This window comes from Phaenicophaeus curvirostris, chromosome 2, assembly GCF_032191515.1.
Source record: "Phaenicophaeus curvirostris isolate KB17595 chromosome 2, BPBGC_Pcur_1.0, whole genome shotgun sequence".
NCBI classification, from domain to species: domain Eukaryota; kingdom Metazoa; phylum Chordata; class Aves; order Cuculiformes; family Cuculidae; genus Phaenicophaeus; species Phaenicophaeus curvirostris.
This window is the reverse complement of record NC_091393.1, coordinates 62201088-62228411: the sequence shown is the minus strand read 5'-3', so window position 1 is coordinate 62228411 and position 27324 is coordinate 62201088. Positions and strand designations below refer to the sequence as shown.

General features: G+C 39.9%; 1 protein-coding gene across 1 annotated transcript in view; it reads right to left on the bottom strand.

Moving 5' to 3' along the window:
• The window catches only part of LOC138717358 (centromere protein J-like), a 31953-nt gene extending 6274 nt beyond the window's left edge, over positions 1-25679 (bottom strand). The window contains 12 exon segments of the mRNA XM_069850875.1: positions 179-337; positions 6006-6146; positions 7894-8109; positions 10224-10389; positions 12594-12717; positions 13880-15293; positions 16182-16290; positions 17695-17833; positions 18909-19004; positions 20771-21016; positions 22769-22937; positions 25227-25679. Coding sequence (XP_069706976.1) covers positions 179-337; positions 6006-6146; positions 7894-8109; positions 10224-10389; positions 12594-12717; positions 13880-15293; positions 16182-16290; positions 17695-17833; positions 18909-19004; positions 20771-21016; positions 22769-22937; positions 25227-25679 — 3432 coding nt within the window.
• Between the last annotated feature and the right edge of the window lie 1645 nt (positions 25680-27324).

Sequence of the window (27324 nt, the reverse complement as noted above, 5' to 3'; positions counted from 1 at the left end):
ACAGATGCCCCAATAGCTCAATGTAGAGTCTCTAAGATAATTTCTGGCAAAAACCCTGCAGTACCAGAGAAAGAAGACCAAGCAGCATATACGTGGTGGTCATGACCCCAGTCCAGCTTCTGAACAATAGTGTGAAAAGAAAGTAAAGGGAGTCTAAATGGATCTTGCTGCTGCTTACTTTTTCTGGTTCAAAAGGTGTCAGTCTTCCCTGGTGAGGTGTTGTCCTGCCAGTCGGTGTTGCGATTCTGCCAAGGGAGCCGTTGGATGGTTTCTTTTCTTGATGTTCATTTGTCACTGATCTCAAAGGATCAGCCGTTTGCACAGAGCTTTTAATTGCCTGAAAGTTTTAAATGCATTCATATTAAGTTGATATAAACATCTTCAAATTGCATTAAAAATCATTTTACTTGCCAGATGTCCACTCTTTTTACATTTTGCCCTCATACCTCTTCATCAATCAATGCTGACATAAGCTTTGTAGGACCATATGACGGATATGAGGGAAATGAGATGTGACCAGCTTCAAACAAACTATAGCAGATGTTTAGACAGGAAAGATCACACTTGCTCAAAAGCACTTCCCTATTTTTTCTTGGAGATCTTAGATCAGAGTAAAGAGGAAACATACTATATTCCTGCATGACCATCATGAGAGATTGGGATTTACACAATGACTGCCAGATATTGGCAGCTGCAAATAAAATATTACATTGATATGACAGGAAAATTGAAGGTTCCCCCTTGCCTAGTCAAAACTTTGAAGGTATTGTATCTAATGTAAAAATACGTGGCAGTATGAGACAAAGACAGGGTCTCAATGCCCACATTGCTGATGTTGTCCCAGAAGTGGCAAGGGATGATGTCTGTGTCTTTCAGAACTGACAGAAAAAGAATTTCTAATGCATTGATATGGCAAATGAGTAGGAGTGAACATACAACGGTCAGAAACAAAGACACATGCAAAAATCCCATGGAAATGTACCAGGTACTCTGTTTTTTAAATGTCTCTCACACTGGAGAGTGGCTGCTTGGGAAGGTGAGTGTATGGAAAGGATAGTTTTGCCACCAAAGGCAAAGGATAGTCCATGGAAAAGATAGTTTTGCGATCAGCTTGATTTGCCCAAGTCCATGAGCTATTGCTCAAGGGACATGGGACTAGCAAAGCATAAACAAGAGAAGACTGAACATTTCCTTCTCTGAGAACAGTCACTATGGCCATTTTTTGACAGCTGAAAAATTTTCTCCATTTGATCAATGAAATTTAGAATATCTGTTGTTGTAGTAATCCCTTATCTATATTAATAAGTGAAATTACAATTTAATGGATGCACTTACAAGTAAGGAGCCAAGAAAGAAACCCTATTGTAACACCAGAAAGCTTTAGAGTTTTAAAAATCTAAATCTTTTCCTCCAGGCTTAAAACTGTTCTCAGCAGGAGATAGGCAGTTGATTAGCTCTTTCAGACAAGGACACTGAAAGGTACAGAAAGCAACAGACTTTATTGTTAAAAGAACATGATTTCTATTTACATTTGGAGAAGTTTTCTGCAGGCAGATTCTGTGTATATGTCTGAGTTCTCTAAATTTAATCATGATTTCAAAGACAAGCAAGCAGGCAAAATGTCAAAATATGCCTGGGACTTCAGCTCAAGACAAGTGACAGTACTAAAGACCTTTAAAGCTATTTTTTATAAAGAAATATTATCTCAAAAGTTGCAGACTGATAGAAGGAAAGAGCTCTTAAACCCTAATTTTATTGCTAAAGATCTCAAGACTGAAGCTACCAAGCGATTTAAGAGAACTTGAAAAGCCATTGGTACAGTTTCACAGCAGCTCAAATCAATCTCAGCCCAGATTTCTGGAGTCTCACTCTTCTTCCTCTGCCTCCAGCCACATGTTTTCTCCCCCTGTTTTATATGGCACCATTAACCACAGGAGACTGACCTGGCTCACCAAGTAGAATCTGGCAAGAATGAGCTGGTTGTTTTTTCTGGCTGGTTAGTTTTGAACTAGATTACCATCATCTGAAAGTGCTAACAGAGTCACAACAGCTCAAATATGGGTGGGGGGTAGTGGTTTAAAGCTGAAAGAGGTAGAATTAGGTTAGATATTAGGAAGAAATTTTTTACTGTGAGAATCTTTTACTGTGAGAGTGCAGAGGCACTGGCACAGGTTTCCCAAGGAAGTCGTGGATGCCCCATCCCTGGAGGTATTCAAAGCCAGGTTGGATGAGGCTTTGAGAAACCTTATCTAGTGGAAAGCGTCCCTGCCCATGGCAGGGGGTTTGAAACTAGATGATCTTTAAGGTGCTTTCCAACTCAAACCATTCTATGATTCTACATCATTGCCATGCATTTATACTTCTGTCACTCAAGGTTATCCCATTCACTTTCATGTAGTCCCATGCACAGTTTCACACTTCTCAATAGAAACAGCATGAGTTTGTTTTATCTATATCCAAAATATAGAATTATCCAGGTTCACAGAATCTTTGAGGGAAAGCATCCACCTGCTGGCAAAAGATCTTGAATACAAAGGAAACACAAGTGAGTCACCATGTTCAGATCTGTCACTATGACACAGATTTTGGGCTTCTGTTTAACCTTTCATTTACCTGAGCCTTCAACTCTAGATTCAAATAATCAGCTGTCACTCTATTTGTTGCAAGACCGCCTTTTCCAATCAGATCAGATAAAGAATGTGTGTCTCCACCAAACATCTCAGAGTTCACTCAGGACATCTGGGAACAATGCCCACCAGTCTAGCTCATGTTTGTACTGGATTCCAGTTGGATTGGATCCAATGCTGGCTGGATGGTGAAAGCTCAGATAACAGTGAGCCCAAAAGTCTGCTGTCCTCAAGTTCCCCCTTCTCAGAACTGTTGCTGAAACCACAAATTTTTGCATGTGGCTTTGTGCCACAGAAGTAAAATGGACTCAATGGGCCTTAGGGAGTCTTTATGTTGAATACATGTTTCATACTTTTCCTCACTTCACAAGAGTGCTTGAGATATTCAGATAAAACAAACTGGTTTATACCTTGAAAATTTCCAAGGTAACTTACCAAATACAGCTTTTGGACTTTACTGGCCACTTTAACTGTAGATGGTTTAATATATTGCACATTAGATGTCTGGCTTGTGATTCTGTCTACCACAACACAGAGGAATGGAGAGATCTCAGCTGTAGAAGGGACTGGGAAGATCTGACTTCAGTATAGAACAAATAAAACAACTTTGTACAGCTAAACTCTACACCTTCTGACTTATAAACCACAAATACTACTTAGAAATATATACAATCTTGAAGGCAGGCATCTAACAGCTGCATCCTCTTTGAAGCTGCTATTTCATACATGACTGATTCTGCTCTTTTAAGCATATTCAGGATAGAGTCATTATCTCTTTGTATCTGCCACCATGCAGGATTCACTAAAGCCACTGTCTAGTGACTAGGAGGAATTTCAGAGAGAGACTGTTCCCTTGAAGAAAGCATAGATTTGATTAAAAATCAGAAGGGCTAAGGCTCAGCTAGAAATTGGATTGGCCAAGTCAGTGAAAGATAACAAAAAATCTTTCTACAAATATATAAATAATAAAAGGCGGACTAGGGAGACCATACAGTCCCTATTGGACACAGAAGGGACAACAGTAACAGGGGATGAGGAAAAGGCTGAGGTACTTAATGCCTTCTTTGCCTCAGTCTTTAGTCGTAAGGAGGGTCGTTCCGTCTGTGTACAAACCCAGGAGCTAGAGGAGCATAATGAGGCTCCCATGATCCAAGAGGAGGTGGTCAGAGACTTGCTAGCCCGACTGGACAGTCACAAGTCTATGGGGCTGGACGGGATTCACCCTAGGGTACTGAAGGAGCTGGCGGATGTGCTGGCCAAACCCCTTTCCATCATCTTCCAACAGTCCTGGAAGACTGGGGAAGTCCCACTGGACTGGAGGCTGGCTGATGTTGTGCCCATCTACAAAAAGGGCCGCAGGGAGGACCCAGGAAACTACAGGCCTGTCAGTCTGACCTCAGTGCCAGGGAAAGTCATGGAACAGGTGATCTTGAGTGCTATCATGAAGCACATGCAAGAGAACCGGGTGATCAGGCCCAGTCAACATGGGTTCACAAAAGGCAGGTCTTGCCAGACTAACCTGATCGCCTTCTATGACAAAGTGACCCGGCTGCTGGATGAGGGAAAGGCTGTGGATGTGGTCTTCCTGGACTTCAGCAAAGCCTTTGACACAGTTTCTCACAGCGTTCTGCTTGAGAAACTGTCAGCCTCTGGCCTGGACAGGCGCACACTCTCCTGGGTGGAAAACTGGTTGGATGGCCGGGCCCAGAGAGTGGTGGTAAATGGTGTGAAATCCAGCTGGAGGCCAGTGACAAGTGGGGTTCCCCAGGGCTCAGTGCTGGGTCCAGCCCTGTTCAATGTCTTCATCAATGATCTGGATGAAGGCATCGAGTGCACCCTTAGCAAGTTTGCGGACGACACTAAGCTGGGTGGAAGTGTCGATCTGCTGGAGGGTCGGGAGGCTCTGCAAAGGGATCTGAACAGGCTAGACCGCTGGGCAGAGTCCAATGGCATGAGGTTTAACAAGGCTAAATGCCGGGTCCTGCACTTGGGGCACAACAACCCTATGCAGTGCTACAGACTGGGAGAAGTCTGTCTAGAAAGCTGCCTGGAGGAGAGGGACCTGGGGGTGTTGGTTGACAGCCGACTGAACATGAGCCAGCAGTGTGCCCAGGTGGCCAAGAAGGCCAATGGCATCTTGGCTTGTATCAGAAACAGCGTGACCAGCAGGTCCAGGGAGGTTATCCTCCCTCTGTACTCGGCACTGGTGAGACCGCTCCTCGAATACTGTGTTCAGTTCTGGGCCCCTCACCACAAGAAGGATGTTGAGGCTCTGGAGAGAGTCCAGAGAAGAGCAACAAAGCTGGTGAAAGGGCTGGAGAACAGGCCTTATGAGGAGCGGCTGAGAGAGCTGGGGTTGTTTAGCCTGGAGAAGAGGAGGCTGAGGGGTGACCTCATTGCTCTCTACAACTACCTGAAAGGAGGTTGTAGAGAGGAGGGTGCTGGCCTCTTCTCCCAAGTGACAGGGGACAGGACAAGAGGGAATGGCCTCAAGCTCCGCCAGGGGAGGTTTAGGCTAGATGTTAGGAAAAAATTCTTTACAGAAAGGGTCATTGGGCACTGGAACAGGCTGTCCAGGGAGGTGGTTGATTCACCTTCCCTGGAGGTGTTTAAGGCATGGGTGGACGAGGCGCTAACAGGCATGGTTTAGTGTTTGGTAGGAACGGTTGGACTCGATGATCCGGTGGGTCTCTTCCAACCTGGTTATTCTGTGATTCTGTGATTCTGTGAATGTGAGCAAAAGGAAGAAAGGACACTTGTAATTATAAGGGTGCTCATAATAAGAAGCAAGAAATACAAAGCCAAGCAAAAGAAAAGCATACGGAGGTATTCAGATTTCTATGTATTCTAAATAGTCAGATGTGTAAGAATCGTGGTAAGCTGACTGTGAAGGAACTCATAGAGATACTAGTCAGAAACAAGCATCTCACTTGACATACTGAGTTAGCTTGTCATAGCTTGTAAATGCTAAGTGATTTTTCCTCTGACTTTATCAGGCAGAAGACCACCACTTCTTGTTGGCAAGGAAGGCCTAAAAATGGCAAAATACTGGATTTATAGTTTGCTGAAGCAAGATGGTTGTTCCCTGTAAAACCATACTGTGAAGTAGCAAGTACAAAGAATTCAGAGCATACCTGCAAACAACAGGGAATTCAGTTAGGTCTGGAAAAAGAAAAAAAGTAATTGTCTCCTGCTACTGAAAAGGCAGAAGAAATACTGCTAAAATTACACTGAATCACAGCACAAGCCAACTGGAAGAAAACATAACCATCCTTATACAGAGACATTCATTTGCACAGATTTTGATTCTAAACAACATTCTCTTAAATAAATATTTGAAATGCTGGAAAAGTGACTACTGGCAACAGGAATGCATACTTTACTATTTACATCTCTGTGTTTCTGCAAAGGTGTCTTTGGCCTCACATGAGAGATGCTGTGGCTCCTGTGATTATCCCTCCATGAAATTTCTTCTTGTTTGGATAAAGATGCTGTCTCTCGTAGAACAGCTTCTGCAGCCTAATGGAGAATTTGTTATAAATATATAATTTTAAGTTCAAGTCACAGCTAGTAGCATCAAACAACCTTCAGAGCCATCTGTTTTTCCGTAATAAAAATTATATTTAAACACAATGAATGAAATTCCACATTTAGTTCTGCTAGTGATTGAAACTCTCCAGTATCAGACACAACAATCATTGTATATGACATCCTAGCATCGTTACATACAGCATCCTAATAATACTCTTGCAGAACAAAAATCTTTAATGCCTTGAACAGTAGTTCTACAGAACCAAATGTCCCAAAGCAGTAAAATAATACAGAAATCTGGCCTATGACAGGAGTCAATTAGCTTTTTCCTATTGTTGCTTTTATTGGATTTTTAATATGTTTTCTTTCTGTAACTGTAACTATAATCTTTTTTTCTGACCTTCAAAATCTATAAAAGGAGGAGTCATATGAACAGGTAGGTTTGTGAAAATCAAAAATAAAGTGAGATATAACTTGAAATGACATTTTCAATGGAATTTAATTGTCTTAGGTGAAAAAATCTCATTAACAATTACATTAAAATCAAATAAAAAGAAAGACCAAAACTTCTTTACTCCATAAAGCAAAGGGCAGGTTAATTGGTGGTTCTAACATCGTTTAAAGATTCATTACTAGAAATGAGATTTGCAAATTAGGGAAATACCTAAGAGTAGATGGCTTAACTTTTTTTTTCTTAGGTTCAGCCGTTCTGTGGAAGAGTAGGATTCATCTCACCAGACTGTACCATCTAGAAGATAATTATCTATTCTAGGCACCTTGACACACACAGGATGAAACCGATCCCTCTTTAAAGGCACGTATTTTTCTCTCTTGAATACACAGGGAGATGAAATGACCCACTCACACCAGACTTCCGTCTTCTGAATTTTAGTCTGAACAATTTAATTTCACCAAGACTCACTGCCTCCTGCGTAAGAAGTGGGTAACAGCATTCTTATTCCTTCCTGTAACTCCCTTAAATTAAATTACTCAGTTATACAGTAAGGTAACAAGTAACCCTGTGAGTATACTAGACAAGTGGGATACTGAATGAGAAAGGGCAGTAGACTTTGTTAACCTGTGATTAAACCTTTGTGATTTCAGGAGATTACAAGAAACATTTACTCTACCCAGCTATATTTTCCACCCTGATTGTCCTTCCTGCTCCACCCCAGTGTAACTCCCATTCAGGAGTCCAAGTTGTGCCTATGTAAGGCAGGCCACTGACTGTTTCCTTCCTAGAAAGTTTACAGCACAAAATAAGTACTGCAATGAGATTTAATGAAAGGTCCCACTGTGTCCATTGCCAGAATGCACTTCATCAGGCTGCATCAGGCTGAAGAGCTGTTTTATTAAAAAGGTAACTGGTGTTACATACATAAATACTGGAATTAATTTCAGGAGACTTTAGTTGTCTAATTTAGGCACTGAATATTAATCAGTTATCTAGACTCCCTCCTTAGCTAGTGATGGGAACCATCTGCCCTGGAATAAGTGTCTAAAGTAGGCTGGATATATAAACTTATAGAGGTACCCACCTCATGGATAACTAAGGCTAAGTGGAAGGGGACCACACAAAGAGTATATTTTAACATGGCTTACTATAGGGCTTATTTTCCCCTCCTCAGGCTAAGTGTGGGAGAAATGGAGGAACAGTATTCACAAATGCCAGCTCCGAAATAAAACTATGCCTGAATGTTTCAGAAACTATTAAACAGATAATATTGTCCAGTACCGTCATCTCTGATTTTCTCTCCACGAAATCCACAGCTTCTATGTTTTTTTCTGTTTTCCATCTCTGATGTTCTGAAACTCTGAGCTCATCTCGAAGCTCTATGTTCTGCCTGGTCAGCATCTCAACCTGGTTTCTCAGTTTGCCGTAGGCAGCATGCCAGGAGGACTCATTTCTCTTGAACTCCTCCTGCAGTCCTGCAATCTGCTGTTTTAATATCTAACAGGAGAAAAAAGGTGTGCCGTGTCATTGCCTACTCTGGACTAGGCATGCCTAACTTAAATACCCAGAAGAAAGCATGGAGTCTTTTCGTTCTGCTTAAAGGTCTACAGTATACAGGCTCTCAATGTAATGGTTTGCAATATTTAAAGAACACATTCAAAATGGTTTCTCAAAAAAAAGCCAAACTCAAATTAAACAAAAAAATCCACTACCCTGCAAACTCCTGTATTTAAATAAACCGATTGTTACAAAGCGAGCAGAGAGAAGTCCTTGCTGTGTAAAGGAAAATCAGGAAGTACAAACTAATCACACAAACAAACACCATTAAATGCAGGTGTTTTCAAAAAAAAAAAAAGGCAAGGATACAAGATATATTTTAACGGCATAAATGTCAGTTCATCAAATCTTCATGTAGTGACAAGGGCACATGACTAGTTAAATGGTCCTTAAAAGCAGCAGGGGATCACACAGACATAATTTTCAACTGATTTCAGGAAAATGAATGTAATGAAATTTGGTGCATTTTGGAGGGGACTTTTCCATTTACACACATCTCCATTATTTTTCCCTACTCCCTTTCCCTTCCCTCACCCGTGCTGATGCTAACACTCAGTTCCTTCAAAGCTCTCATGCTGAACACTGCAAATGTGATGTTGGTGGAGTTAAGCTAGAAATGCGCAGTTTGCTCACATGCAACCCTTCCCTTCTTTCCCTTCACTCGTGTATCTGCTCACTTGTGTCCTCATCACCATCCTTTCTTTGTTGTGAGCTACCTGGTCAGAATTTGGTGCATCCGTTGGCCATTTTCAAGAGGAGTTCTGAACTTGGGAATCACACAGATAATTGTCTCAGAAAGTGTTTTGCAACTATCTTTTTTGAAAATTAACTTTTTCAACATGCACTCATTATGTTATCAGGTGGGAACAAAAGATTAAAATAATTCTATCAATCTTCATCTCTAAGGCTAGACCTAGTCAGGAAACACGGTTATTCCCTGGCAGAAATTCTAACCATTTTATTTTTTTAATTCCGGGTGGAAAAAAACGGATGTTTCAAAAAACTCTACAGAGATGATATTAAAAATGTTTTATTCAAAATACTAAAATAACCTCACAGAAATAGTTATCCATTTGCTGTTGTAAATATTACCTTTAGAGAAAAATGGAACATGAGCATGTGTATTTCAAAAATCTTTGAACAGAGTGCAATCTCGCCAGTTTCATTTTCTGAAACTTTTCTGGTCAAGAAATCACTGAAACTGTCAGTTTGCTGACAAATATATCAGTTTAGATTAGACCTCCTTTTGCACCAGAGCATTGTTCCAGACATTTCTGAGCACTACCACTGGCTACTCTTTAATCCTATAAAAACACAGGTTTTAGCTGCCCCTGTCTCCTTTATGAATCTCACGTAGCCCACCATTTTTTCTTCTCTTTATCAGTGACTGCTCTAGAAAATTACATAAAGTCATATTATGCCTAGCAATTTTTAATAGGGATAATAGCCACAGATATTCAGAAATTACTTTATCACTAAGGAAGCTGAAATAGAGGGTTCAAACTGATAGAATTCCCTAAAGAAACTTAGAAGAAATCACAATAAATGACTTGGGGATGTTATTAGGCAGGTTAGGTTATTAGAAACTAGATACTATCAAAATAGCTCAAAGCTAAAGGTCAGGATAGTTTAAAGAAAAAAAACAAACTCCCAGATCAGCGATGACAATAGAGAATGATGGCTGATAACTCTGCCACTGGCACAATGGCTCTTCATAACAAACAGATGTAAATCCCACTATGGCAGGTGCTGGAAATTTTTCAAGAGCAAGCTCAGATCAGGGAAAACAAGTACAAGGAGCTACAAGGAACATCAAAACTTTCCAACCTTCTTTATAAAATAGAAAGCACAGCTTAATTTTTTTCTTATATAAAGAAAATGGGATGCACATTTAGAACACAAAACAAACCAACATGAAAAATCTTCACTGTACACACAAATATCCTCAAGAAATAATATGAAATACTGGCCATCAGTGACAAATGTAAGTATTCCTGCATGAAAGGATATTAATTGCTGAGAACTGTGTATTTATTCTACAAAAGACAGCTTACTTGTATTTCTTCTGATTTCACATTTTCCCCAATGGCTCTAGCTGTTCCTTTGAACTTGCTATGGGCAATTTTTTCTTTCTGTAGTGGATGAATTTGGTCTTTATTGTACTCCAAAGGGCAAGTCAGCTCCTGGCTCCTGACAGTCTTGAGCTGGTCCATTCCTGTTCTGTTCAGAAGGTAAACAGAAACAAGGAACAAGAAAATTACCATCCCTGAATCCTATAACTGTTGTCAAGAATAACTTCCTCAATACTTCAAAGATGGAGCCACAGGCTCAAGTTTCCATATCTTTCATAAAAACTTAAGAGCACATGACAAGATACAACTTCCATTTATGAAGTGCAGTATTCCTACTGTTTATGAAAAAAAGCAATCACGGTCCCCTGGCATGCTCCCCTGTCATACTCCCCAATGTCATCTTGATTATTCTGCAAATGTCAACAGATATCTTATAACAAATAACATTTCAGACTTGTGAAATTTTAAAAACCTGCAGAGTTCTTCAGAGTTTCATGAAGTTAAGAAACTGTTACTGTCTGTCTTACACTAAACACAGCCCTGAGCACTCCCCAATCTCCATTAGGCACCAGATAACACACAACACAGTACATCCCAACTGTTTTCATTCTCTTGCCTATATTATTTATGCCTGAAAAGGTCCGAAACAAAGTGTTTGGCAATGCAAGCATGGAGACTGAGCAGGTCCAGGCATGTCATGCTGCTCTCAAAAGAATTTTCATTACTTCCAGTGAGCACAAGTTGCCAGCATGGCGCAAGTGAAATGCTACCAATCTTGTGTTCCCAGTAGACTTAATGGTTTAAAAATAGGAAGCAGGTTCTCAGATTGCATAAATCAGCAGAGGGCCAGTGCAGTCAAGGAGGAAAAGCTGCCTTTAACAATTACTTTTAGCTCATAAATTACAAAAAGGTTGTGAAGAGACAACCATGTGAAGAGACGCATGCATTTTACTAAGCAGGCATTTTTTAATAAACATCCGTTTGAACATGCTGAGGGCTCATCTGGCTAACGACATGGTTAAATTCACAGAACATTCTTTTAAAAATCTGCACTATTATGAAAAAAATCAAAATCATGTGATCTGTGAGGCAGCATTGTCATCAGGCAGAGAATGCAGTACTGGCACAGAGTGCACTGCAGTAATTCTGCACCAATACATCCCTCCAAAACCAGAATTTACACCAGTAAAAGTAGAAGGAGCACCTAATTTCATTAGTAGTTTTATGAACTGACAAATCCCAGAGATGTTCACTTCTGGAACACCTATCATGGTCAGCTGGCAATCATCTTCTAATATGCTTGCAAGATCACAAATAAGAACGATCTTTAGTGAAATAATTAATTTTTAACACACTGAAAGTATTTTGCTGAAAGATGGTCATAGGATGAAATAGTGTAAACTGATAAATGTACTAATGGCATTAATACCGTGGTCTTCAAAATCAAAAGGAATGAAGAAGGAGGTGTGCAAAGTATTTTCTTAGTTTGCATTATATACTAAAAATCCAAACCAACAGATTATGTCTATTTGGCATCAGTTAAGAACTAAGCTTGAAATGTAAAAAGGAAAATAATGTCTTTTGGATTTACAGTAAGTCATACCTAGTAATTTCTAACAGTTTTCATCACATTAAAAAAATAAATTCGATTTGATTGTAAGCATGCTAAATTGTCATTAGAGGCATTTGCATAGCCTGTAATTAGTTACAGTTGCAATGGCACTTTGGCACCTCATAGTTTCAAAACTTACTTCTTGAAATGATTTTGTATTAAGGAATAATTTTGCTTCTATGAAGATGTAAAATAAAATAAAACCAAAACAATATTCAACACAATAATTACAAGTTATAAAAGCAGCTTTCTTGCATTTTCCAGTTCTTCATCTATAGGGTACCAAATGCATCCTCAGTCTAGCCTGAAGATAGGTATTTCTGAAATAAGAATGCTGTTGGCATTGATGTAAGCTATACATCTTTAGTTAACTTTGGAAATATGCACTACCCTGATGTGAATGTGATATGAGAACCTTTAATCCAGCAGAGGCCTGATACCACAAAATAAATCATTGTTTTCAGTGTAATCTGAAGATGTTCAGCAACTTATAAAAAGCATTTGGCATTACTCAGTTTTACAAACCAAACTACACCACTCTTTTCAGTTCGCCATCTTCATTTAGGAACTTTACTTTTTGTCTGAGCAGCTAAAAAGTGTTTTGGTTCTGAAACAGTACAGACACAGTTGAAATTAGGCTAGCTAACCAGTATGACTTTAGTAGCCTGCGTTTAAGGATCCTAAAGGAACTATTTGCCCTACTGCCCAGATAAATCAAATCCTGGTGTATACATATTTACCTGTGAAAGTGCATTGCTTTCTCTTGTTCTTCTTCCACCCTAGTCATTGAATGGTTTACTCTCTGATGCACATCAGCCTCTAATCCTCTGGTAAGGATGTTCTGTGTTTCTTCTGTAAAGACATCTATGTTAGTACACAGAAATTTATGAATATTTATGAACCCTCTCTACATATTTAAAACCACAGACTGTGTAAGTGCCGTAAGCTTTATTGCTAAAACTATCAAACAGAATTAATGTATCTTTGCCTAATTATGCAAGTATTCTGTTCCCAGCATAGTACTCAGTGGTGCAATTCAAGTCCTACAAATAATGATAAGCAAAACTGATTTGGCTCTGTATATCACTGTCAGTAGCTGAATTCCTTTTCAGGAATGCGAATGCCAGGTAATAGTTAAAACTTATTTTGAATGTAGCTTTCAAAGAAACCTCAGGAATCCATTTTTTTAACAGCAGCCTAATATGGCCTAGAGTGTACTCCACAAGTTGTAATAGAGCAGTTGAGAGCCACCAGAAGTTAATATTTCTGCCGTGGCAATTACTGCAGGTAAAACAACTGATTTTTGACTGATCCTGCATAAAGAGACAACCAATGGGTTTGAGATGAGGAGCCAATGTGGGGGAAGTCCTTCAGTGGAAACTAAGAGAGAAGAAAATTTGAGAATCAGTTTAATAAAAAGGATTAAATCTATCTTAAGCATGACACCATTTCCTTGCCAGAAGTAAGATCACTGGGCTGAAAGGCTACAAAGGTTGGTTGACCAGAGAACTGAGACTGCATTCAGGACAAACTGAGTAAAGACATTCTTAGGAAATCATCATTTTATGCTGGTGTGAGGAACTCTGTGTCTTAGGAGTAAAACATGCAAGTCAGAGAAATTATTTTGCCCGCCTTTTTTTGAAGTCATGTTATCTCTGAGGAGGGTAAACAGAAAATACAAACTGTCAGGTGTTCAGTGGGAGGAACATACCTAAGCTACAGGGGACTCTAGCAGTGACTCCAAGGACTCACTGAACCTCTCACCTGTTTCACAGGGTACACCTAAAAATGCACCTCAGGCAACAGACTTAGGAAAAACAGCTAGTGACAATGGAGAGTCAAGCATAATAAGGGGCTTACAGATATATCTCCCCCCTCTTCCCTTGTATTTCTGGTTTAAGACTGAGAAATACTGACAGAGATAGGCATATACCTAGTTAGCACACACAGAATGAGTCATAAATCCAAGAGAATTTTTTTTCCCCTGTGGAAAATAAATGTAGATAAAAACTCAGGTAACTCTTACCTAATGTGTCTATAAACAGGTTTCTCTGTGGTTCTACCACTTCAGGAGTTTCTTTGGTCTTGACAGTAGGAATCTCACCAGCCACTGTTGAAGACAGCAGAGCTAGGTCTTTGACATCCCTGGCCCTATTCTCATCCTTTGACTCAGGCTCATGCTCTCTCCTTTTTGATTTTGTGAGATGAAATATGGTCCTCTGAAGAGAGGAGCAAGCCTTGCTCCCTTTCAACCTTACAGCCCCAGTACTAGAATCACTACTGCTTGTGCTGCAGGAGAGACCTTTTTGTCTTGAGGTGGCTTGAATATCTTGTTTCCGTGTGAGTGATTGGCTGTGCTTTTTAACAGGTATTTTTTCAGTTCCACTGGGCTCATCACTAGCATAATCATCATCAGAGAGGTCCAAATTTTCATCAATATGATCTGCTCCCTGAGGCCCATGCCGGGAAGGATACTGATCATGATGAGATTTGGGGTCATCACTACTGTTGGAAGATAAACAACTCGACTCACAGGATGAAGGTGCAACATGCCACATTGAGGCAGTTGCCCGCTTCCTTTGCCACTCCTGCTGCAAGGCTGAGGATGAGCTTCCTTTCTCCACAGCCTCAGGTGAGTTCTGTGTAATTTTAACTATCTTACCATTGAGCATCTTAAACCCAGTCTGGATTTGTCTTTTGCTTTCTGAGCTTTGGCTCCCTGAAAGAAGTTCCTGTGGACGTACCTGAACCCATTTCTGGCCCTCTATGAAGGCAGGGCCTGCACTCCACTCTGCCTCCTTGATGGAATCTGTTTCCAATTCCTGAAGTGGAGAATGCTTTTGCAGGACTTCCATGGGAGTTTTTGTTCCCTCTGTGAGATGGCCCTTCAGAGGCTGCTCCACCCTACCGAGGTCCTTTTGCAGGGTAACCTCCACAGGTCTTCCATCAGCTTTCCCTGCGTCACCTATTGAATCTATATGGTGAGTTTCCCTTTTCTCACCTGCTTGTAGGTTAATTTCTGTTACTGCTTCAAGGCATGGTAGCAGGATTTCAGGCCACCCGCTCTGTGGTGAGTCAACAGAATTTTCCTTTGCGTCATCTCTCCCAGTCACGTTGTCGTCTTCTGCACTTTGCTCAACTACTTGTGCTTCACAGTCAGTTCGAGCCTTTCTGTCCCATTCAGCTAAAGCACAGTCTGCTGCCTTTTCATGTGCACCCATGTGCATGGAGCTACTGACCTGCAGGTTTAACTGGGAGCATTCCCCTGGATGCAATATGCCTGCATGCACTTGGTCAGGCTGGAAGAAATTACCCCAGCAGTCCAAACCAGATCTTCTGGGATGCTTGCTGTCTTCTTTTAAGGGCTTCTGTTTACTTTTTTTGAGCCTTATCATACCATCTTTTCGTTTCAGAAAAGCCTTCCGAGCTTTTGTCCGGCTCTATAGAAAAACACCAAAAATTCTGGCAATCACAGTGTGAGCGTTTTCTCCAGAAAGTAAGATATTTATGATAATTGAAGAAGGTGAGACACCACAAGTCTTAAAGATGCTGGCTCTGGCTAACTGAGTGCATAAGTAACTGCCTCAAGACTACAGAGAATCCATGAAAACTTGCAGAAGCAGTAGCTCTGTGACACCTCCATTAATTCATTAGCAGAGTCAGATGGTTTAGGTAGTGCTAAATGTTTATATGATAGAAGATGAGACGAGTTCTGTCTATCTTAGTTTTTAAGGTAAGCCTGAGTTGTTTTTTTTTACAATTTGCCACAGAAATGTGCATCAGTTTGAGGTGTCATTTTGACAGGGAGACAGACAAAATTCCTGAGGGAAGAAATATCCATCTTCCAAGTCAACAAGCCTAATAAAATGCTGAGCCTGACACCTAGAGGTGTCATACCTAAACTCATCTCAAACTGCACATAAGACAAAAAGTGGAACAGTATTACTGTACTTGGCCCTTGTACAAAACCAGGATTTGGAATGACCCCATTCTTACACCAGTGGCACATGAAAGACTGTATGGACTGTTTATCACACAATAAACTAATGGAATCAATCTTTTTGTCTAATTTAGCTAAGTATGCTGAGATTCAGCCAGAAACTATGACCCAGACAGTATGTGTACAAAGAAGAATACAGTAGGAAACTGAGAAATATGACTGTGACAAACTAATACAGTCTTTTGACTTTTGAGTAAATCTTCCAATATCACATCAAAGAAAAATGGAAAAAGGTGCTGCCATGCAATGAACCAAAACAAAGCCCACACAATACCCAAGTTCCTGAGAACTTGTCAAAAATAAAGTTAATGCCCTAATAGCATGGTACCTGCTGCTGCTTCTGGTGTTTTTCTATGAGATGATGTTCTACTTTAAATTGTTCTTCAAAAAATTCTTCAGAAGTCTTCTGTCTAGTACCAATTGCTGGTGTGATTGGCCTAGGCAAGGAACAAAAAAGTACTTAGTTGTAAGGTTCTTCAACTACTTTCCTTCAACAGGTCTCATGTTGAGTTCAGAACTGAAATGTTCTAAAAGCCTATGATTACACGACACCTAAGTCTCATTTTAAAACATCCTGTCTAGACTAAGCACTAATTACGCTTTTAGCAAGTAACATCTTTTGGCTGATACCAATCTCTTATTTGAAACAGAAAATAGTCAAAAGGAAAAATGTTTCAGGCATTTTCTCCAGACTAGAGCTAGTTACAGTCACAAAGAACTCACTATTTCTCTTACAAGTGGTTTGAATTAGCTGATGAACAGTGATAGAGGAGAAAAACAATGTATATAATGTGGAGAGGCAAATAGAATGCTGACTCAAAATGAAGCATAATACAGCATATATTAACATATCTTACTTCATTTAAAATGTGCTTAGAGCCTTAATAGAGGCACTTACCAATGATTTCTACTGAATATTAAGAAATATTGCATTTAATAGAGACACTGGTTATGCAGCACATTGCCATTCTTTCCACTTAACACTGCTGTACCATAGATAATCTTTTCCTTTGTCAGTCTGGCTCAGTCTACCAGTACACAGCATGGCCTAATATGATTGTATTTGTAGAGCAAAACTGAGGACTCAATGATAACCAGCAAACATTTCAGGGAAGTGTAACCTGGTCTCATAGCAAAAATGTCAAGTAGATCTGGAGTACATTCCATGCTTTCATCCAGCTCATGCTAAGATGACAATGTGAAGCAGAGCACAGCAAATCAGGGTGAATGGGAGATGGAATTCAGAAGCTCACTGCTGACCCCAAAAAGCGTATTTGCCAGAGGTGTTTATGGTCCTGCCAGCTTTTCCCAGCCTTCTGCTGTGGAGGTTCCTATTTCCCTTCTCTGCTCAGTTCCCACATAGTTAATGCACTAAAACATGCATGCCACTATTACTCTCACTCTGTACTTGCCTAGAAGTTTGCTTGTTCTCTTTTGTACTTAATGGAAGGCTTCTGTCTGCATCAGCTTAGGAAGGGTAACAACTTTAAAAGCATTTCTTCCATCACTAATGCCAAACTAACCATTCTTGCCTAGCCAACTGATCGCCAGTCCCAAAAAAATGATAGCATAACAAAAGATGACTTGCCAACTTTTGCCTTACCTCTATCCTTTGAAGATCATAATTGCAAAAGGAGTTCATTTAAATTGGCTAAACCAGCATCATATGATATAGAGGTAGATCAACTGCCAGTGCCTAGACCTGTCCATTCTCTGCCCATGTATGCCTTCCACTCTCAACCAGGGGGTCTTTATGTTGCAAATATAACACATACAGTGTGTGTACAACTGAGGAAAACATGTTTTTGTAGCCTGACTGCCCAATTAATATAATTTCTTGCCTGTCTTCTGTGTTTCCAGTCTTCATCTTCCCCTCTGTGCCAAAGGGAGATAGAGGGATCTCCCTTTGTTCTTCACTTTGTTTTTCTTTGACAGCAGAAAAAGAATCGGGGAAACTCCTTTCTTGAAGTTGACTGTTATCTAAGCAGGAGGAAAAACGTCAATGAAAACAAAGCCTTTATAGAATGCATAAATGAAAAATAAACATCGTATCATAAAATAAATTAGAAATGTCTGTATTTTTTGCGAGTTATACAGGATTTTTATTTTTGAAAACATTTCATAAAATACAATTGAATTAAGTTGGTGGAAGGATGCAACCCTGGAAAAAAAAAAGGCTCTTGATACTCAAGTCTAGCTGCTGGAAATAAGGAAAAAGCAAATGGTATGATTTGTACTCCTTGCCTTTAGAGATTTGTAGTGCTTAGTTTATGTGTTCACTGCAGAATATTGCAGTGGAGACACTTTTCTACACATAGTATTGAGCTACTCATGGGTCTGTAATTACGTGACCTGCAAGCCAGTTCACTAAAGAGTTTAACAAGCAGTATTTGTACATATGAGACTTCTAACTGAGCATTTTCTATTCTATTTCACAAAAGAGCAAATTTGTACTTCTTTGTATTGAACTTACTGGGTAAGTAATCTCTGCCGGGGAGGTTCAGGCTGGATATCAGGAAAAAAATTTCACAGAAAGGGTCATTGGGTACTGGAACAGGCTGCCCAGGGAGGTAGTTGAGTCACCTTCCCTGGAGGTGTTTAAAAGATGGGTGGATGAGGTGCTCAGGGGCATGGTTTAGTGGTTGATAGGAATTTTTGGACCCAATGATCCTGGAGGTCTTTTCCAACCTAGTGATTCTGTGATACCGAAAGGACTTTCTGGCTCAGCCACAGAAATACAAGAACTTTACATCCTTCCCTTGGCATTTTGCAGCTATGCACCAAAAAGATCCAGTCTGCTGGTAGACAAGCAGTGCTGCTTTTGCAAACTTCTGACCTGCCTTGTACCAGAATACATCTGAGGAACCGGAGGTGGCACAGCAGCCTGGCAGTCACAAGGGACGCAGAACCCATATATCCCTTCTCACGGTCTCATGTTTGGGGCTATGCTGTCTCCAGAATACTCTGATAAGAGAGGTGCCCAGCACTGTGACTTTCAACTAAGGCTTCCCAGTACTAGGAAAGAACAATCTGTCCAAGCAGCTGTGTGATTCACCTTTGTTTCCTTTTCTGTTCTCTTCTTGAGCATCTTGCCCGGAAACATTTTTTGTGGGTCTTTCAGTACATTGAAGCAATGGCTCAGTGCTTATCCCTTCAAAAAAGAATGCAGTGTTATATGAGCTGTTGGTATACTCACGTTTATGTTTCCAGTAGTAAAAAACCACACATGTCAGGAAGGTCTCAGTTCAGTCCTCGAGCACACATCCAATTGAAGCATATTTCAAAGCCAACTGCACTGAGCAGTTTCCAGTCAGGGGTTAACCTGGTGTACTGTGAGCTCTGCACTTTCAAGCCTTAGTTTTACAAACCTGAAGTAAGTCTAAGAAAAGCAGTCATACACCCATCCTAATGTGTTCTTGTTCTCAGGTTCCTGCTGTCCTCATTCATCCCTGCTCCCTGCCATTTGTGCTGGCAGAAGTATTTATTAAGCTCTCTGATAAACTCCACTGGCAACTGACCCAGGTTCAGGTTAACCCAGCAAGACAATAATAGTGCCAGGGACAAGAAGGAGACAAGACCCTTTCAGTGATAATACCGGTTCTGAGCTGTCTTGAAGAATACGAAATAGTCCCAGTTTTACTATGGGAATGTCATAGCACCACAGTCAGGCCTTGCTACAAAAATTCAAAGGAATGCAGGATGCAGATCTGGTTTACATGCTCTTCCCCTTCAAGCAGTTTCATTCCCACTTCTTTTTGTTCCTTTTCTCCTCACTTTGAAACCACCTTTTGACTTCTTGCAAATTCCTTTTCTTTCTCACCCTTTGGTACCTTCCCACAGAAGAAAAGGCTGGCAAAGTGCAGCAAAGAGAAGAGGCTAAGTAGCAACTCAGATTGTTTTTCCTCCAAACAATGCAACTTCATAACAATGTGAGAAACACTGAGATTGTTGACAAAGAATAGGGTTTCTTAGCTAAAGAAACACTTTCTCTCACCTTTGGGAGCTATATATACTTCCTACTTTTTATTCTTCTCTCCCTAAATACAAGGTCCAACACAAAACCCTCAAGATTAACCTTATAGCTTGGGAACAAAGAGTGGGAGAGGAGGGAGTTGGTTATGGCACTTCATCTAACCTGTCACAGTGAGACAAGTCTCTGCTCAATCAGTTCACTCAGTAGTAATGGATATATGTTCAAATATATATGTTTTCTCACTCTTGATGAGAAAATGTTGGTGTGAAAGAGTGAACAGTGACTTAACATCAAGACAACATGCCAGCCCGTAACATTTTGTCTGTGAAGTAGTTTTTAGGTAATAACAGCATCACTGTACTTGAGCACCTATTCACCAGGTCTGGCTCCCTCTTCCCATCAAGTCAGTGGTCAAAGGAACCCATATTTTGTTGACAGAAAATACGAAAATATGAAAGCAAAAGCGACGGGGATCCTCAACAGCTTTCAAAAAATGATCTGCGAGATTGCTTTGAATGTTGGCAGCATCGTATGCAGCAGTGTGTCTACTCAGAAGGGAACTATTTTGAAGGTGATGGTAGTTGAGTTTCTTAATTTGTTAGATAAAAAGAATTACAGGCAGAGTCTCACTTATTTTTATGTCAGACCTCATATAACATACTCCCTACTTGGTATAACTTAGCTTTTCTGACTTAATGACTTTCTGTTCCATTTATATCTACAAGGCCCAATTTCTCCATCAGTATGAGAGACAGGATGACTGTGATTCCAAAAGTTAAACAACCAAGCTTAAAGTATTATAAAAGCTTTTATAACAACCCACCATAGAAACAAAGCACCTTTCCCTTACCTGCAATAAAATCAGTAACAATTCTAGCAAGAGCAAAAAGTTGCAGGATTTGCACAGTAGCCTTAGCTTCAGATTTCCAGTGCTTTTTACCCACCTGAATCTGAAAGCTGCATGTGCTCTCCTGAGATTTCTGAACTGCTTTCATTTGGCACAAACAGTGGGGATCTGCATTGCCAAGCAGAGGACGTTGCCAAGGAAGAGGTGTGTAAGCACTCTGGGCTCTCGACTTGGGAAGAATTTTCTGATCGTAACTGGACAGGAATGAAAGTAGCCGGAGAGCACAGAACGGGTGACATCTTGGCTACTAAGTGGGAAGGTATCCCAGGAGAAACAGAAAAGCCTATAAATAATTACCAGAGAATGAAAATTAGAGAAGCTTAATACATATATTTTGCACCAAACTAAAAAATGTCTTGCTAAACCGGTATTGAATAAAACCAATGTTGCTTTCATGTTCCGAGGCAGTTTGCATGTTCAGAGCAAAATAATCAAATTCTGCTTTTGTTATTTTATGCAAGTTGTAAAATGTGTTTTCTGCAACCATCAGTCATAACTAAATTATTGTATGCTACAGGGATGCTGAATTAAAGGGAATTTACGAAGTATTCCTAAGAATGTAAACCACATTTCCCTTAGGACTCCTTAAGTCCCTTAACTACTGCAAAGTTATCTCTGAGGCACTCATCAGTGCAAAAGAAGAGAAGGTTTTCCTTTCAGGTCTGAATGGCTAGTTATGCATTTTATTAGAAGACTTCTAACTGAAAAAAACGTAAGATGCTGCTCAGAGGAACCAGAGGTGAGGCTCACTAATTCCAGGAAAGAAACCTCATTATAAGGTTACAAAAGTAGGCTCACTTCTCATTTTCTTTCTCCACACCATGATTCTTTTCTGTCCAGTGACCTGAATTCAGCAAGAAAAGAAAGCGCCTGCGACTGAAATTGCCTCATCCTCCAGTTAAGGCATTTTTTGAAGAAAGCAGATCTGTAAATTCAAATGCTGTCTAGCACAGACTCAAAAATAAAAGCCACCCAACTCACCACATCTGGACAGATGCTGTCTCTAACAACACACCTAGCTTTTGGGCACTTCTGTCTGTGTTACCATGAGACATTAAAATGACAACATGTAGTTCAATGAGGTTTTGATTATACTGTTGGCCACTGTATTGTTTCTTTAAATGTATGACTATTAAAGCAACTACCTTTATCATAATAAGATAAACCATAGCTATGATAGTTGTTCATATTTTACCATACATATGTATGCGTCTTTAGATGCAGGTCTAAAAGACTTGTTTTATTTATTTTCTTCCACTTCTGTTACACTGGCAGCAGAAATAATGCCTGTGACATTTTCCTGGCCAATATTGCTTAATTCCACTTTTCTAAACCCTTGTCTTTTGTTGGCTAATAACTGCTGTTATATATGTTAGCGATACCTGATGTCATGCACAAGCATCCCTGCTAAAGCCAGGCCAATGCTGTCACAAGCCTACGTATCCCTAAATTCTTCTTTCACCATGGTGTTGCAAACTGAGGAGAACATGCTGTTACTGTGGACTGGGTGTGAAGGGACGGGTCTCCTCTTTCTACTTGCTCAGCAAGTAAATGAAGCTGTTCAAGTAGTTCTATCTCACTGTGAGGAACAGGCTGTACTATTAAAGTTAATTTATTAACATGGTGTGTTGATTTTCTTCCTCTTCTTTTTTTTCCACGTAAAAGTTGTAACTATCATATAGGTGCAGGAAAAAGAAAAAAAAAAGATTTGTCAGCTTTTCTGTAATGCTCCCCACAATAATATAATAGTCTGCAGTACCATTCAAATCTATCCTTTTATCCTTCAACAGAAGTACGTACAGGAGGTCTGGTTTTAAGAAAAGTGGAAATAAGTGTTTTTCTGGAATTTACAGCTTGTGTGTAATATGCATGAAGAAATAATTTTTTTCACCCAACTGCCAGAGGAAGAGCCCCAAGCTATTGAAAACAATTATCAAACATTCTCTTTCTTCAAGAAACTGCCACATTTCAACTGCTGGAGTGCAACTGTCAGCAGATGAGGGTGCCACAGTGTCAGGAGGGATTCTCTGAATACCTGGGTTGTAAAGTGCGATGATTTTCTGCTGTTCAGCCACCAGCCTTTGCAGCTGTTCCATCTGCTGCCTCATCACCTGGTCCTTCTGCCCTGGGGTCTGAAAATGCCATGAAGATATAGTATCACAGTACATTTCTGAATCATTTTTCATCAGAAAGAATCACCATATCTGGACTTTGGAGGTAGATATTTCCTAAGGTGTGTATTACTTTTAATAAAGAATATTTAAATTTGTATTTTAAACTCTTTTGCCATTTTACAACTCAAAGGGTACACTGACACTGTGCAGGCAGTATGTGCCTTACCAGGTTTTACTACTCAGTCTCACATCAACTAGCATTGTCTTCTGGTCTATGTGCTGGGATTTCCTTCCTGCAGAAGCTAAAGCTCAAAAAGGAGAGAAGTGTTTGTCTGTATTCTGCACCAAGAAGATGTTAGATCAGCATCACAGCAGATGATACCCTCAGGACTCTTTAAGTCAGGTTTCACTATACTTAAAAATTGTGCCAGGGTCCAAGATTTCATTGTTTGTTGAACTATCTGATAAATGGAAATTACCAATCTCATTGGTGAAAACCAGTTTTCAAAAGTCAATTTCCACAGAGCACAATTCGATTAGGAGGAAATATGAGCATGGTCTGCATTTGGGAACAAAAGGATAGAATAAATCAAGTCTTTGCCTCCACAGAAATTTTCACTAACATGGAGAAGAGATTGACTCTGTCTCTGACTAAATTGCTGCCACTAGTTTCTCAGTCCTGCAAGCCAGGCTTTCCCCCTGCAGGTAAACACATATCTATGCAACTTGCCTTGGCCTTCTGAGTTTCCCAGTTTATCTTTATTAGATTCCTTCTCCCACTCATCTGTTTCTTCTGTCCTGTCCACTGGGGAAAACTACCAGAGATCAGTAATTCAAGAGACAGGCGTTTTTTTTTTCTCTCCCTTTTTTCTTTATTTTTTTAATTATTATTTCTTTCTTGATTTAGTGTGAAATATCAGATCTCCTCCAGAACTAAAACATACAGTGTAAAGACATCCACATTTTGTTGCTGTGCCTGGAGTTTCCCAGCAGACTGTCTGAAAACATCATTTTCACTCTAATGTCCCTCTATCTAACATCACTCAAGAAGCACCATGTAATAGAAAAACCTCCAAGTTCACTTTTTCTTTAACAGTATCTCTGACATCATTTCAAGCAATTCACATAGAAAAATGCCCAAAGCCACCAAAGGATACAGAATGCCCAAAACCCAGTATCAAATTTCATGAACAGCTGTTAACAGCTTAAGATACCACAGAATATATTTTGGTTATTAAAATTAATAATCATCAAAAAAAATAGGTAGCAGATTCCTGAGACTTACAAGAAGTTATCTTCCACTGCAGCATTACCTAGTACTTTCCCCAAAATCAAGAAATAAAGTTTCCTGTCCCTATGTGTAAAGTGTTAATCCCTTCATTAGACAGAGAGTTGAAGCTGATGAGGACACCTGAGTGGCTTTTAAGTATCCCCTTGAGAAGGGCAATGAGGAACGGGATCCCAGGGCAGTTTCAACACCCCACTTAGTCCTCAGCCACAGGAAATTTAGATGGCCAAGGAGCCACTGTAATGGCACAGCCCAGCTGCAAATCTCCCGACATATGACTGAAGAACACCAGTTTTCCCAGTTCTTGTCCTTTGTGCAGAGGTGGTATCAACAGTGTCAAAAAAAAGAAGCCCTGAGCTGAAGTGGATTCAGGAAAAAGAGGCAGATGATACAGCCTTGTTAGCACAGGTTCTTCTGATTTTGACATCAAAAATGTTAAAAAGGTGGTCGACTTCCAGTGGAGAAGGTATTGAGAACTGCCAGTATAGACACATCATAAATAATAATTCAGCTGTATCGGAAACATAAGAGCTTCTTTATATTACGCAGCTAAGGCGCTGTAGTTTACTATCTTATAAGAAGTACATAAAGCACTCGGTGGAATGGATACTGTGGAGTTACTCCGGTCCACCACTGTGTCAAAATTAATAAGAATAGGAAAAACTTAATAACAGAAAAAGCATAAAAATGAGGTGGCAGATGAGTAGAAGACTGATAGAAAGACATAAGGAAACAAGAATATATGGAAATAAAAACATGAATATCCCCCACAACCATTACACACATGATAATGTGGAGATGTGGAGCCAGAATGTACAATCTTTTTCACAACAGGGAGATGGCAATACCTATTGAACAATAGGACCAAGACAAAAATCAATTAATTTTCTCTTGGGAAAAGTACTTAATTGCATGGATGCATTAGAGCACCGGCATCAGACACAGGGTTATGATGTACTTCCCAGTACTTGCCATTACATCCTACCTATAGACAAAAATGAAAGTTACCATCCATTTCTTCCTGAAGAGTCTATGTAACTACCAGAAATACACAATATGCCATTGTAAATTTAGTGATTCAGCAAACTAACCTGTTCTGGTTTTTTGTAGGTGGGAGCACAACCGTTCATCCCAGGCTCTGAGGCAGGGAACAGAGGAGGAGCAAACATTTCCGAGGTGTCACTTGCATCAAGAATTCCAGCCTGGATTACACTGGGAGCCAGCTTTTGAGGAAAGAAATCAGAGCTAGCCAAATAATATAATTGCCTTGTATGCTCAAAAGCTTTGTTATGGCCCAAGTTGTCTGTTAAGACATTATTGTTGCTCAACATATCACTGGCTTCTGAACTGTGTAAGACTGGACACTGCTTACTGGAGGATTCATTGGTGTTGTCAACCCATCCTGTGAATAAAGAAGGCATGCACTTCTCAGTTTTTATATTGGAAGTTGGTACTGTGTTTGCCAGGACACTGTCAGCCTGCTGTGGCATATGGTCTTTCTTCTTAAAAGCATCTGCTTCCACGCGCTGGTTTCCACAATCCATGTTAGGGATGTGCAGTAAAACACACCATGAACAAATGTATCATGCTGACATAGTAAATCCTGTGGCTTGCCTTTCTTTTTTTCATCCAAATGATTATTTTTTAGCCCAGGCTATGTGCAGAGTACCTTCTGACTTCAGAAACTGTAAAACATACATATATATAGATAAATTTATATATATTAAAAATATGTAAATAGAAACATATATATAATACTGTTAAGATACATGCAATAAAAAAATTTATAGAATCACAATGGTTCTGCCAACTAAAATGGCTCAGAGATATTGGTTACTCTCTCACTGTTAAATCCTAAAGTCTCAGATAAACAGGAACAGATGTAAGACAGTATTACAATAATAATAAAAAAACATTCACTACTAGATGCATTTGCCAAAGTGTCTTGACCTTGTCTTTCAGCTAAATCTTCAGCTTTTAAATTTAGAGAAGTGCTTAGGGCTCAAAGATAACTGCAGAAAGCAGAGAATGCAGATAACAGGAGGAAACAGGAAAAAAAAATAGATGACATTTGAAAAGACAAGCACAAAACCAAAACAAACAAGAACATCAATAAATAATTGCCTGATATTTAAGTAGCTCAGAAAAATGTTTATTTCAGAAAGATAGAACAACATTTCTACAGCTTGCATTCATTCTCCCCACGAAAGGTATTGCTGAGACAGGTGCACAAAATAAACATTCTGCTTGCCTTCTTTAGGCACTGGGCTCCAGTCCTGAGACAGGGACAAGGCATTTGCTACCTACCTTAAAAAATTAGGATTGGGTGTGTATTGCAGCAGCTGAAGTTTGACAGCTTCCCCATCTTGTCTGCTATGGGAGGGTTCAAAGGTAGTTTATTTGCAGTCTTCGAGAAATGTGGAGTCTCCAAGAACTTCATCTGCAAGAAAATTATTTAAGGCCTTCTTCCTACTTTAATGTAAGTGGCTTGCGTAAAATGTGTACACACCCTACCAGGTTTGATACTTGCTTTGACAGAGCCATTATGTGTAGCTAGGAAACATTATGTTGTTTGAGGCTTAAACTCTCTTTGAAGTAACCTACAGTTCCACTGGAAACATTTTAGAAATCCACAAATCTAAACCAAAAGAAGTCTAGGCTGCCTGTGCAGATGCTTGTGCACTAAAAATAAAAACCATACAGAATGGATCTTCAGTAGGTAGTGGGTATAATTAAGACAGGGGACTGGACAGGGACAGATCAGAAAGGATGGGCTAAGAAATCACATTTAAAGAAAAGAGTAGTGCCCATGACCCTATACTGCAATTCCCTCCAAAATCTAGGAGGTAACACCAAATTCCCAAGTCTTCCTGTTCCTCTGCTGTCAACAGAATTTGCTTCTCCTACAGATCCCCACTTCAGGCTGAGCTCAAGTGAAGCAAAATGTTCTAACCTGCCAGCAATTTTTTTTTGTGTATAACACCATGTGCAAGTTGGGGTTTTTTTTTGTTTGAATTTTCTTTTTTAAGCAAACTAGGAAACAACAAATAACAAAAAAAAGTCTCCTGGTTATTCACAGGGTATAAAGTTCAAATGCTGAGCAGTTAACAGCTACCATCATGAAGGTTACTCTCAGTAGTAAGGAGCAATACAAAAGCTTTTGGTGGCCTGTCTCATTGACATAACATT